This window comes from Sycon ciliatum, chromosome 12 (genome assembly GCF_964019385.1).
Source record: "Sycon ciliatum chromosome 12, ocSycCili1.1, whole genome shotgun sequence".
Taxonomy (NCBI): domain Eukaryota; kingdom Metazoa; phylum Porifera; class Calcarea; order Leucosolenida; family Sycettidae; genus Sycon; species Sycon ciliatum.
In genome coordinates, this window is record NC_088654.1 from 4,075,220 (window position 1) to 4,089,814 (window position 14,595).

The 14,595-nt window shown below is 47.6% G+C and overlaps 2 protein-coding genes across 3 annotated transcripts in view; one reads left to right on the plus strand and one right to left on the minus strand.

The window, feature by feature from the left end:
• The window catches only part of LOC135828208 (uncharacterized), an 8,619-nt gene extending 4,786 nt beyond the window's left edge, over nt 1-3,833 (plus strand). The window contains exons 4-6 of the mRNA XM_065340663.1: nt 373-530; nt 1,014-1,611; nt 2,751-3,833. Of these exons, the coding sequence (XP_065196735.1) occupies nt 373-530; nt 1,014-1,608 (753 nt within the window). The 3' untranslated portion in view covers nt 1,609-1,611; nt 2,751-3,833. The remainder of the gene's footprint in view (nt 1-372; nt 531-1,013; nt 1,612-2,750) is intronic.
• A 1,244-nt stretch (nt 3,834-5,077) lies between these two features.
• The window catches only part of LOC135828206 (uncharacterized), a 63,527-nt gene continuing 54,009 nt past the window's right edge, over nt 5,078-14,595 (minus strand). Inside the window, exons 31-35 of one of the 2 annotated variants that reach the window (XM_065340660.1) lie at nt 13,193-13,231; nt 8,864-8,990; nt 7,208-7,350; nt 6,414-6,487; nt 5,078-5,972 (exon numbers count right to left, since the gene is read on the minus strand). In XM_065340660.1, coding sequence (XP_065196732.1) covers nt 5,805-5,972; nt 6,414-6,487; nt 7,208-7,350; nt 8,864-8,990; nt 13,193-13,231 — 551 coding nt within the window. In that variant the 3' untranslated portion in view covers nt 5,078-5,804. Of the gene's footprint in view, nt 5,973-6,413; nt 6,497-7,207; nt 7,351-8,863; nt 8,991-13,192; nt 13,232-14,595 lie in introns of both variants that reach the window. The other variant, XM_065340659.1, reaches the window with a different exon arrangement.

The following is a 14,595-nucleotide window of genomic DNA, read 5'->3' on the forward strand; positions in this document are numbered from 1 at the left end:
TAACGAAGGAAAAGAACTTGGTTGAGACATTGCTGTGTGATCGTTGTATTACCGGCTCTGTCCACGGGACATAGAGCACTACACGCAGCCTGAGGACTTTACACAACTGTCTATGTATGTACCGTAAAGTCTTGTATAAAAGCCGCGGCTTCTACGACTTTCTTGGTGAAATTTTGCAGGCTTCTATATGAGACAGGCTTCTATACAAGACAGGTATTTCTATGTATGTCAACACTAAAACCAGGCTTATGTGTGATTTGATGGGCCCAAAATTGCGGTTTCTATTCAAGTGCGGCTTTTATACATGAATTTACGGTATATGTATCTGCGTGTGTGTATGCATGTGTGTATGTGTCTCACCTGTTCGTTCAGACTCTGTTCCTAGCGTATGGACTGCAAGGTTTCGGCGGTGCCACGATTGGCAAGAGGCTAGTGGGTCTGTCTGTCATCTACTGCAAGGATTCACGCATGATCAACCGTGAACGAAGAGAGTTCTTTGTCGTACCGGGTGGAAACCTAGGCTTCATAAGGTTAGGGGCCGTCCGACATTGTCGATAATTTTCACGAAACAAAAAAAGTTTAGTGAGCGAGGTGACACTCGCGCTCTCTGAAGCGACATTATCGACATCGTCGTCAGAACTATCGATCTCGACAGGCTCAGCGACAAACTCTTCAACCATTCCGTTCAGAGCTTGGTCAAGCGCCTTGTCAACAGTGAAGAATTGGCGCTCGGAACTCATCTTGACGCAATCCATGATGCGAAAAATCAAATCCAAATTTCCATAACAAAGCAGTCAACTTGAGCTAACTTTGTTGTTGTTTGTTCGATTTCCATCAAACAAAGACCAGTGGAAAGGATTTTTTATGTAGACTAAGAATTTTTCTCTGTGTGTGTGTCTCTCTCTCTGTCTCTGTCTCTCTGTCTCTGTCTCTCTCTCTCTCTCTCTCTGTCTCTCTCTGTCTCTCTCTCTCTGTCTCTCTCTTTCTCTTTCTCTCTGTGCTACGTTTCTCAGGTCGTTCTTTCGCTCCCTGATCAAGGTGACGGTGCTGTTTGTCGCGTACCCTGTCATGATTGGCATTCTGTTTGTGGCCAACGGGCAAACTGTGTATGACCAGTACTCAGGTTCTCTGGTGGTTGAGACCCGGCGCGTGGCTGTACCCACAGTCGACGACGTGGACGATGCGGGCAGAGTGCTTGTCGTGGGGCAGCAGCAGCAACAGCATAATCATCAACACCAGCAGCAGCAACAGCAGCAACAGCAGCAACAACAACAGCAACAGCATATTCATCATCACCACCATCATCAGCCGCAGCAGCAACAGCAATTAGTACAACAACCTGTGGCGGCTCCTGGTGGTCCGTACACCCCGGTGCAGCCGCAACCAGCTGCTGCTGCTACTGCTGCTGCCCCTACTGCGCATATCCAAGCACCCGCGGACGGTGTTATCCATCCACCTCTTGATCCCCGCGACCAGCAGCAGCAGCAGCATAAACAGCAGCAGCAAGGTGATGGTGGTGATGAAGCCTCTGTTGGCGCTGACCGCAGGGAAAGCGGTGAGGGTGCCCGCCACCGTCGTCAAGTAGCTAATGCAGCTTCAGACACGTGATAGGTATGTATGTGTGCTGATGAGTGTTATGTACAGACTATAGAGTGGTGCAGCTCACATCAGCTTGTCATGTGACAACAGTTTGTGCAGAGAGTGATCATGGCATGTGGACCGTGGAACCAACATGGCCGATATCATGTGATCCATAGATTGACCCGAGTTGGAACCAACATGGCCGACATCATGTGACCCATAGATTGACCCGAGTTGGAATCAACATGGCCGACATCATGTGACCCATAGATACAGGGGTTGAGTGGAATTGGAACCAACATGGCTGTCCCATAATTTATGGTTATATGACAGAAGTGATCACACTTTGCATACGTAGTGCATGTAGCAGTTTGCCTGGATGAAGTCAGTCCTGGAAGGGCTAAGGGTTCTCCAAAGGTTGTTCGCCTGTGTTGAATGCTGGGACTTGCTTGACCTGCTCTTGAAAAACTTTGTGGAAGCGCCTATTTTTTATTAGGGAGGTTCCGGAGTACGATTTTTCGTGCCAAAATCCGTGGAGGCTCTACGGATTTTTTATACGTCGTTTTCGAGCAGTGAAAAGTTCCGGGGTACGGAACTTATGTGTTTGCCGTCATTGCCTAGGTTACGATCGCAAACACGTCACATTCCCGCGCTATGCCTTTTTATTTTGAAAATTTGTACCGAAATCAAAACTTCCCGCGAAAAATCGATGTTTCTCGTACCAAATTTGTACGCGAAAAATCTTTCTGCACCCGATGACGCAAAATCTCCATACGAAGCATGGTTCGTATGAAAGCCAGTCCACACGGATTCTCGTGCCGAAAAATCGTATGGAGCACGCCTGGAAAAAATCCGTAGCGCCCATACGGATTTTGGCACGGAAAATCGTACCCCGGAACCTCTCTATTGTTGGAATCTGTCTCCATTCTCACCCTCTGTGCGCGCGCGCGTGTGTGTACATGTGTGTACATGTGTGTATGTGTGAGTGTGTACGTGCATGCATATGTGTGCATGCATGTGTGTGCGTGCATGCCTGCATATGTGTGCGTGCATGCATGTGTGTGCGTGCATGCCTGCATATGTGTGCGTGCATGCATGTGTGTGTGTATACGTGTGTGCATGCATGTGTGGTGTGTGGACATTTGGCTGCCGTTTCCTCTGCTGTTCAGAAATCACTAGCCAGCACAGGGAAGAATCCAGCATCCCATTACCAGAATAGTGCATCGTTTGTCATCGTCAGAAATAAATCAGGCGGTATGACAACTCCCAATTCAGCCACAGGTTCCGTATACATTTCGGTATCTGCTCTTCCGTTTCGATCGCCCTCTTAGCGTTTTTTCATCTCCTACCTGTCCCACTAACCAACAGACATGTATGTTTTAAAGTGGCATGTCTTTCCTGATGCTTTCCTACCAGTCCGTGCGCTTATCACAGCAAATGTGCCAAGTTTCCCACGGCACGCACTCATGCCGCTACTTCACATCGCTCCGGCCAGCCAGTCAATACCCTCTATGCAACCATGCAGTCGAAGTGCTGAGCGCTTCTCCTGTTGTTGTTTTGTTTAACCACAGTCGGCGCTCGTCTGGCCCTGCGCCACCCGCGCCGATATATTCCTCCTTTAATACATAGTCCGTTTTTATCCGAACCCATTCGTTCACTCCTAGGTGCAATGCACAGAGCATGATTTTGAAGAAGCCATACTAGTAACTTTGCATGAACAAAATACTACTCTTAATACCAGCATAACCTAAAAGTCTGCTTGCGTCGCCGTCGAATAATCTTTCACGTATGCAATATATCACGGCCATCATGCCCCTAATTTCGATGCGAATAGTATCGACACCTTCCTGGCCACACTATCACACGCTCACAGTAGCTAGCTGCCCCTGAGCTTCCCGTCGTTGCGCCCTGCAAGATATCGCCGGTCTTGGCTTTTCTACCTCTGTGTTTTGCTGTCGTCGCTTTGCGAACGCCGATGTATTTTATTTTCTGCCGTTGAGCTACAGTTGCTTTTACAGTGTGCGTGCGCGCGCGCGTGTGTGTGCGCGTGTATGTGTGTGTGTGTGCCGAGTGGCCCATTGGCCTGCTTGCCTGCTGAATTTCGACGCGTTTACTTCTTGGGATGGTCATCGTCGTTGTTGTTGTTGTTGCTACTGCACTCTCGCTTTTTTACCTTTTTTTAGAATTTGTGTGCGTTTGCTGCTGGTCAGCATAGTTCACGTAGTGTCTATATCGTATTGTTTATCCCTGGATTCGAGAATGTTGGAATGGATGTTGTGTGTGTGTGTGTGTGTGTGTATGGGGGGCGCATGTGTGTGTGTTGTGTGTGTGTGTGTGTGTGTGCGTGCACGCGTGTCTGTGTGTCTGTGTACACATGTATGTGTATGGGGGGGGGGGGGGGCGCATGTGTGTGTGTGTGTGTGTTGTGTCTTGGCCGTCCTATTCCGATGTACTCCGTGTGGTGTAGACCAGGTGTGCATTGGGGGGTCGATTCACATGGCTTCGCCAGTTGTGTGGATTAGACAGTTATCTGGCGCTTGTCTTGATCTGTTTCAATCTGAATCAGATCCGCTATCGTTGCTGTAAAGAGAAAATCTGTGGATGCACATCCAGTGCATTTGCAGATTTGCGTGCTTCTCTTGCGACGGGCGTATACATGGTACATGGTGTGTTGTGTGCGTGCGTGCGCGCGCGTGTCTGTGTGCGCATGTATGTGTGTGGGTGTCTACGTATCCGAAGGCTACTTCCGTGCCAGCGCATCCAGAGTCTGGCATATCGTTGCTATCAACTTGTCATGGCTGTGGTTGTTTGTATGTCCACTGGCTGCGGTTGTTCGTAACGTTATGTCCACTGGCTCGATCTGGGTTTTGCAATTCCAGTACACTACCTATACCGGTAGTTGTCAATTGGCTGTTTTTCTAGGTGACTGTCTTGGCCACTCTGCAGTCATGTGTATTCTGATGAGCTCTCAGCTCTGTGTCCCCGGCGGGGCTGCGGTGTAAACCAGATGTGTACTCCTACCTGTAGACTCTATTATAACCTAACACTGGTTATAACCTAACACTGGTTCAAAACCTAACACTGGTTCAAAACCTAACACTGGTTCAAAACCTAACACTGGTTCAAAACCTAACACTGGTTCAAAACCTAACACTGGTTCAAAACCTAACACTGGTTCAAAACCTAACACTGGTTCAAAACCAGTATTGGATACACTTTGTTAAAGTTCACTCGCATATTGTTAGATTGACAGCATGAAACAAGGTGGAGGACACTGTGTTCGGAAACAGTGACCTTACTACAACCTTCGGACCGGGGCTCTGCCAACCACGGAAGGTTGTAGTAAGGTCATATGTGTGTGTGTGTGTGTGTGTGTGTGTATGCGTGGGTGTGGGCGTGGGTGTGGTGTATCCACAAGGAGGAGGAGGGGGTCATCACTAGCTGTACACCAGTACAGGTATGTGCACTGCACTAGCATTCACACCCGGCCGCAAGATAACAGACTGATATCGAATCAATCATTAAATTTTCGTTACCAGACGAAAAGCAAAGAGTCGCATTACAGTAAATTAGCGGGGCACTGTCACTGTTATCATACATGTACGTCTACGTCGGTATACGTTAGAACTTTTTAAAAGCACTCTTGACAATTCACAAAAAAAACGGGTGAGAGCAACGTATACTAACTAGCACGCGCTCACTCCTCCGTCTCTGGACGAGCGGCAGCAGCATGACGTTACATGAATTGTTGGATGAAGCCCATCGTCTAATGACAAGGACGGACAGAATTCAACTCAGTGTCCTTAGATGATAGATTATCCAAACTGTAATGTTAGATTTATCCTGGTTTATCCAATTCCAGCAGGTTTATCATAATTCCAACAGGTCTATCATAATTCTAGAAAGTTTGTCATGATTCCAGCCAATTTATTGCGATTATTTCAGCCGGTGTGTAATGGGATGAGCTTGGATAGTAGAGCACAGCTGATCAAATTCACATCGGACATCTGGTCAGAGCGATGGACTCAGGAGGAGAACGAAAGCAACTCGTACAGCACTCCTATAGAATTCTCCACCAGCGCAGTGACTACAGAAACAAGTCGTATTCGTCCTGTGCGACATCAAGGCTGCATGTGTGAGTCGCTACAGACAGACCGTACAGAAACAAGTCGTATTCGTTCTGTGTGACATCAAGGCTGCATGTGTGAGTCGCTACAGACAGACTACAGAAACAAGTCGTATTCGTCCTGTGTGACATCAAGGCTGTGTGAGTCGCTGCTCCGGCTGCTGCTGCTGGTCGTCTTGCTATCATTGCCGCGTGGACTCTTCTTTGTGTGCCAAGTCATAAAGTCCTGCGCCAGCTTCTCGCTCTTGGCACGATTTTGAAGAACCTGCCATTACATGATAGTGATCGTGTACACGCACACACACACGCACACGCACACGCACACGCACACACACACACACGCACACACACACGCGCGTATACGCTTAAAAAAATATAACGACAGAGCAGTTTCGCACCTTTGCAATGGGACTGTATTGAATTTGTGTAGCAAGATGGCATGTGGACAGGGGAACTGGCACGGTCGATATCTTGCGACCCATAGATGCAGGGGTGGAGTGGAGTTTGGAACCACCAAGGCTGCTGCACTGCACAGCATCACACCACACCGCACAGCATCACACCACATGACACTGCATAGGATAGCATCGCACCACACCGCACAGCATCACACCACACTGCACATCATCACATCACACCACATCACACCGCACAGCATCACACCACACTGCACAGCATCCCACCACACCGCACTGTGTAATCTTACCTGTACAACGCATCGATGTGCTGTGGGACACATCAGGTGCACCATTGCAGGTCGGTCACTGGGCTGGATAAGATCTGGACCACCTGGGCAGGGTAAAAATGTCATTTTTAAACATTTTTTCTGAACCTCAGTTCATATAATGCACCCGCACACAACTCCACCATCAACAAGGAAGTCAATATACACTGGTTAGCACAGAAACTGACTCAGAGGTCGGGCCAAAGGCAGCAGAACTACTACTAGGGACGGTGCATACGAACTATTATGAAGACGTATAGACATAGATATAAAAAGGGACAGAGTGTATATGGAGAAATATAGACCAGACTCTATAATTATTTACTCTGTGACTCGTGTGTTACTGCTCTGCTTCCGCATTGAGCACTCTATCGAGCCGGAGGACTCCGCTCTCTGGAGAAATATAGACCACGTATACACAGGATGCCGCACACAGTCTCCTGTCTAAAATAACACCGCTAGCCCTGAAACCTATACAGCCCCCCCTCCCCCCCCCCCCCCCCTCTCCCACGTTCTCACACAGCTTTTTATACAGCGCTACAAGACCCACCCTCTCCTGGCTTATATATCGGCATGGTCGGCACCCCATCTTCACGTTGCCTGATGATTGCGTGAGCATAACACTTTTTAAAAATAGCAGCAAACAAGCCTTGATTGTCCTTGTTGTTCTGTCTAGATCACGTATAAAAAACCCCGGCTAAGCTATACAAAGAGTGTACAGTTGCCAGTATCACCAGCAGCCCAGATCATGGCAGCGCACTCCCACTGTCACTCACCAGGTATTGGTCGCTGTATGGTGTGTAGCGGCACTACAGCCTGGGCTATGGCCGTCTCGTAGATACCAAACCACTCGCGGTGAATCAAGGTCACATGCAGCACGCCGTTCTGCATGGACGGCGTGGGACCCTCCGGTACAGGGCTATGATATTCAGATAGTGAGAGACAGGAGCAGAGCAAGAGTAAAGGCCGATTCCCAATACGACCTTGCAAGCTACCTGTCGCGGCAGAAGTTGAACGTTTGCGACGTGCAACGTGTGACATACACAAAATTAATGGCGTACGGTTTCTACTCTGGATGCACATGCACTGCACGTGCATAGTACAGCGCTGGCAACTGAGATCCAACCCCCTTGCCGGCGCGGCGCTCCGCCCTGGGGGTTGGATTTCTGTCGCCAGTGCTGTACATGCACTGCATAGGGACGTCGCAAAAACATAAAATATTGTGAATAGCATGTCGCGGTCGCAGCTCATCGCAGGTGTTGCAAGTCGCATGTCGCGTCACAAAAAAAGTTGCATTGTGACTCAGCCTTTAGTCCCCTCAGCAGCACAACAACACAAACATACGAGAATAAAGAATTCAAATTCAAATATACTGTAAGACCACGTATTCTAACGTCAATCAAAGTTAACCATCAAACCTATAAATAAGATTAGATATGCCGTCATCACCAACACACGCACGCACCCCCCCCCCCCCACACACACACGCACACACACACACACACACACACACACCTCAGACATGCCCATTGCGGAAGCGATGATAGCGAACAGCTATGTTAGACATAGCAACTTGTGCTGGTATTACACCATTCAACAGCTTGCAAGGCTGATGAATTGACCGCCACTATTTTTAGCCTGGTATCCACCACACAGCTGTTTGAAGTGACACACACACACACACACACACACACACACACACACACACACACACACACACACACACACACACACACATACACACACACACACACACACACACACACTGTCACACACACATACATACACACACACACACACACACACACACACACACACACACACACTGTCACACACACACACACACACACACACACACACACACACACACACACACACACACACACACACACACACACACACACACACACACACACACACACACACACACACACATCACAAGGAAACAACAGAGCTTCAGGAGGGGCTGATCAATGGTGCTTCACTATCCTTGTGTAGTGCATGCTGTTGAGCAATGGTAGACACTGCTGTTGAGCAATGGTAGACACTGCTGTTGAGCAATGGTAGACACTGCTGTTGAGCAATGGTAGACACTGCTGTTGAGCAATGGTAGACACTGCTGTTGAGCAATGGTAGACATTGCTGTTGAGCAATGGTAGACATTGCTGTTGAGCAATGGTAGACATTGCTGTTGAGCAATGGTAGACACTGCTGTTGAGCAATGGCAGACACTGCTGTTGAGCAATGGCAGACACTGCTGTGCTTTTTGAAACTGTTGTAGTCACCCGCTTTGCACACACTTCCTGCACTGGTCCCGGCATTGTATCGCTGACACGTGCACCTTTTGTGCTGATGAGCGCATCACGTTTATCGCACACGGCGCATTATGGTGGTCACCCAAGAGAATATCAATGCCATGTCTGTGTTCTTACAATGCAATTTTCATGTCGAATTTCTGATTAGACTTGCTGTTGATCCTGGCGGAGAAAACTGATACGGAGTCAGCAAACATGTGACGTGGGCAAAGCTCCATTCGTAGACATACATCTCCAGAGCCGGCTGTATGAACAACATACAGATGTACACACAAAAACACACACACACACACATGTACGCACGCACACGCACACACACACACACACACACACACACACACACACACACACACACACACACACACACGCACACGCACACGCGCGCACACGCACACAGACACACACACACACACACACACACACACGCGCGCATACACACACACATATTTTTGTTGCAACTAGTAGCTCCATGCCCTTAGGGCTCTATTCGCGTGAATGTTGAGCACTCTCCCAGGCCGGAAGATTCGTATTTTCAGACAGACAGACATAGCGTTACTGACACACAACAACAGGGTTTGTTAATTTCATTATACCAGAAGCATTTCGCCCTTTTTCATTATTGGGTACATGGGAATGAGCTTGTTTGCCTATATTTCTGTTCAAATGCTTTAAACTGCGACTGGACCATCGACTAATTTCAGGATGTGAATTATGGTTTGAAGTACAAGGGCCGGATCATCCGTGGTTGCGAGAGTACCAGCTTTCTACGGAACTTCCCTGCGTGTGGAGTTGTGCTCCGCTCCATCAAGATGCAGGTATGGATGGTCAAGGCGAAGAAAAGATGGATGATTGAACGCGCTTTCATCAAGGACGAATCGGAGAAGACTACCGCTAACTTGGAGTACTTTCCATTGGAGTACCGCCCTGCCCTTCATGACGTCAATCAGAGTCTCAGTGTGCTGGATAGCTTCAGGTTTGCCCGGCTCATCAACGAAACCTCATCCAGACTGCATTGCCAGATCAGCAGTAAATTTGATGATGTACGTACTACGTTGGAAGTAGGTGCGTCACGAGAAGGGCTCAACTGAATTCCCTCCCTCCCCCTAGTTCCAAGGTTGACAAGGAGCTTGTGCAAGCCGAATTTCGAACTAACGGGTAACCAATTGGATTGTTTCGTGTCTGTGAATGAAGCTAAGAAGGACACGTGCCAGGCAGCATCAGCAAACCTTGCCATATCATTTACCAACAGTTCAGTAGATAAAGCGAATGTCCACTCCACTCCACGACTAACATACGGGAGCCATCACAAGAATAAGGAGTGATGAGCATTTTAGAGTCAGCAGGCCAGGCAATTAGGAATGGAGTGGTGCTAACGCAGCGTAGTGAAGACATTGACAAGGTGAATGGTCTTCTGCCGGCCTGATACCTCGAAGTTTCAACTCCCGGGACCAACGGACACGCATGACCGTACTTTCCGTTATGAACGTGCCTCATAGGCATACCTGTTACGATATAAAACGGCTGGCAAGATACTCAACATTGACTATGGCCGAATCCGACCCGTTGGCTTGTGCAGACCAGTCCTTTACGGTGTACCAAAAGTACACAAGAAAGACGTGCCACTTAGACCTATCATGTCGATGAGAAATGCGCCCCAACATGAAATGGCCAGGTGGCTAGCCGAATTGCTACAGCCAGTCCTGAACAAATATTCCACCCACACAACCAAGGATACCTTCGAGTTCGTGGATGATGTAAGGGAGTTTTGTCAGCAACAGACAGGGAACTCTGAATCCCTGTGCTCATTCAATGAAGTCAGACTTTTTTTGCCAATGTACCTATAAAGAAAACTGACTTATCAGTTTGAGCACTCTGGCAAGGTACGTTCGCGCCTGGTTTAAATCTGGCTTTGGACAATTTATTTTTCATTGCAACCAGGTTCGGCCTCATTTCCTCTGTGCTGCGCTGACGAGTCCACAAAGGACGAAACAGTTATGTCCGCAGATTGAGTAAAGAAAACAACTTAGTAGTAGATATTTGCATACAATTACTATACCACGATGATGAAATATCCCCCCCCCCCCCCCGGAAACACCCCCCCCCCCCGAAACACCCCCGGATCTTTTCAGGAAACTGCTTTTCAAAGCCACATCAGACCAGCAGTTCAGTTTTACTGGCAATACACGCATGTGTGCACAGAGGGTCAGAGTAACTTTGGGTTCACCCCTTGGTCTGCTGCTAGCTAAACTGAAGTATCTTTGTTGGATTCTTTGAGAAGACGATTCCTGATAGGCATGGACTTCTCAGGCACGTACGCAGGGGGGTTTCCCGTTGCCCGGAAACCCCCCAAATGTTCCAAACGAGCAACGTTTTTGGGCATTTTTGGTAGGGCGCATGATCGATCTGGCAAGAATGCAAAACAGTTCTGTTAAGTGGATGACACATATGAGCAATCCACAACCAGAGATTTGCCTTAGAAATCTTTGAGCGTTGAAATAGCATCCATCTAGCTCTCCATTTTACAATGGCAGAGAATTATGATGGAGAATGTACTTTTTTGATGTCTTGATTACCCCCTCCCCAAATTTCGACCTATAGTCCGTTTCAAAAAGATTAGCAATCAGGTTTTGGTCTTAAAAAGTATGAAGATAAGGGAAATTTGGACAAAAAAATACATAAAAGGGCTTGTTAGGGCACGGCAAATTGTTCCGTGAAGGTTTCGGAACAATTGGACCAGCCGTTAAGGAGTTAGAATTTCGACCAGGTTTCGGGCCTTTTCCCATGGTTTACAATTTGCCCTGGAAGCCAGTATCGAGTTTTTATCAAAACCCACGATTTATCTCTTCCTTTTGGCCTTGTGGTTATGAATGCTGTCTGCTGACCATGAGGTTGTGAGTTCAAATCCCAACCTATATTCAAATCCAACTTTTTTTCATTGTTTTGGTGATCAAGCTGGTACAAGACAAAGCCTTGAAGGTGGCTGCAGCAAACGACTTGTTGTTGGAGCTCGGGCTTCCTGCCGAACTGACTGGCACTTGACTGGCTCACGCCATGTGAACACACCCACAACGCCGAAAGGGTGTGAGTGAATACGGAAGTCATTGCGCTGTAGCTACGTGTTGAATACACCGGCACATCGATCGATCGATTTCTTTTTGAGAATTATTTTAGTATTTCTAGATCGCCAATTTATTTGAATTTAGCAGTCAACGCCGTCTTCTATCAGCTTTCACAGGCGTCTGCTTTTCTCAAAATGTCGTCGAAGTCACACGGATAGCTTTGCCAAGCGTTGGGAATGAGTTTATGTCTATGTTGATGTCGTTTTCGTCGCATGGTGAGAGTAAATAATTGCATCGCAGCTCAAAGAAACGATTTGGAGACCCATGCCGCTCGTCAACATTTACCACACTTTCGACATGTCCTCTCTGACTCCATATCAATACGATCGTACGAGGAAGAACTCGTTTGTTGTAATATCGACGTGAGTTGTCATTTTTCATGCTTTCGCGCGGAATATTTCTTCGAGTTCACAGTGAGTTTTTCCAGGCAGCGCTCGAGCGCTCACACGGTAAGACGGCAAACTCCCCGGGCGATCGCCAGGATTGCTAATCTTTTTGAAACGGACTGTAGGTTCAGCATGCACATAATGACCATAAATGACATGCACCAGCCATCCTGTATATAAACCAGTATCTGGATTTACTCATTACTGTCTCCTGAGATCGCTTAGTGCGTGAAACTCGGAGTAAAAGCACTTTTTTTCGTCCTCTTATTATTGTTGTACCAGCAATCCTATACAGACACAGCCGCCGTGCACCCCCTATGGGGATCAGCCATGCCTCTGCATGAACAGTAGGATAGTGTATTTAGTACATGAGGGGGGGGGGGGGGGGTACAGTGAAACCTATCTAAGGCGACCGCTCAAGGGACCTTCAAAATGTGGTCTCTGTTACCAGGTCACTGGTGGTCTCCTTATCCAGGGTGATTTGACTGGAAATAGCATCCCTTGGTCCTGGTTGCAGCGGGGACAGGTGGTCACCTTATCCGAGTGGTCACCTTGACAGATTTTATAATTATTAGTTCTAATCCCAGTATACTTCAGTATGAGTCAATACACCTGTGCATCCGTGCTCGGGACAATGTCTGTGCCAAGAAATAATTCACTCAAATTGAGTGTCAGCATACACACATAACAATCATTTCTATACTATGATACTTTAAACTAATTATACTGCTTGCATGTCTTTATTTCTACACATTTCCTCATACCAATTCCTTCATCTTTCTGTGAGAACCGGACCTATGGTACAGTGAGAAGGCAATCATGCCTGTGTAATTTGGGGAAGTACAATAAAAGTCAACAACAACTACAACTAAGCAAGAGACTGAGTATCTCTTATCAGAGTACGTTCTAAGTGAGTTGCACTATAGTGCCTTTCTACTTACAGACTTTGTCGAGAACGTTGACACCAGAGCAGTCCATCACTATACACACGTACACAAACACACACCACACGTACACACGTACACAGACACACAGACAGACACATACACACACACATGCATGCATGCACGCATATGCATGCACGCGCACACACACACACAGACACACACACACACACACACACACACACACACACACACACACACACACACACACACAGACACACAGACACACACACACACACACACACACACACACACACACACACACACAGACACACACAGACACACATACACACACATGCACACATACACACACATGCACACACATGCACACACACACACACACACACACACACACACACACACACACACACACACACACACACACACACACACACACACACACACACACACACACACACACACACACACACATGCATACACACACACACGCACACACACACACACACACACTACTACTACTACTATGATACAGCTACCCTAAACGGGTCACGCCGCCCTCCACCCAAGCATGAGCACTATGAGGGGCAGTGGCAAATAAAGAGAATCAGCTAGCAGAACTGGCAAAACAGATGAAACAATGGAGTAGAACGGACGACTGCTGTACAATCATGTTCGAGTACTGTAACAACAACCTGACAGCTACAGTGACAACGACTGAAAATGAACAGGAAAGAAAAAAAATTCAAATATTTCACGCCACGAAAAAACACTGTCCAAGCAAAAGGAGTGTGGGCATCCGAAATCCCACCAGGACTCCACTAGCAGTTCTTCCACGTTGACGATGTAAGCGGCAGGGCAATGCCTCACAAATCCGACAGACTTCCGCAACGCTTGACCAGTGCACTCATGACGACGAAAGATTGAAGTTTCAATTCCCACCATTCCGCCATTGCGACCTTCCTCTCCGCACTCGCTCGTCCACTCCACTGAACAACGACTTGTTCCAGCACTCCACCAGCCAATCCGCAATTCCCACCACTGCATTCTTCGAGCTTGGATTCTTCACAGCACTCGAGGGATAGCTACTCCACTGCGAGTGGTGGACCACGGCCGACGCAGCAGTGACAATATCGAAGTAAATGAACGAGCATGAGTGCGACGAAATACCATGAAGCTGCAGTAAATGTACCTCCAGAGGAGATCAACATCAGCATCATCTAGCTCAGGTACTCTATAGTATACATAGTCAAATGACTGCTATAGTGTAATGCAGAGTCCTCAAAATTATGATACAGTGGTCCCTCTATAATCCGGCACCATTTGTGCCACGGAAATCTGCTGGATTAGGGAGGGTGCTGGATTAACAAATCTGATCTACTGCTGCAATGTGCATGAAGAGGACATTTTGGCTACTGAAAATTGTGCTGGTTAATCGAGGG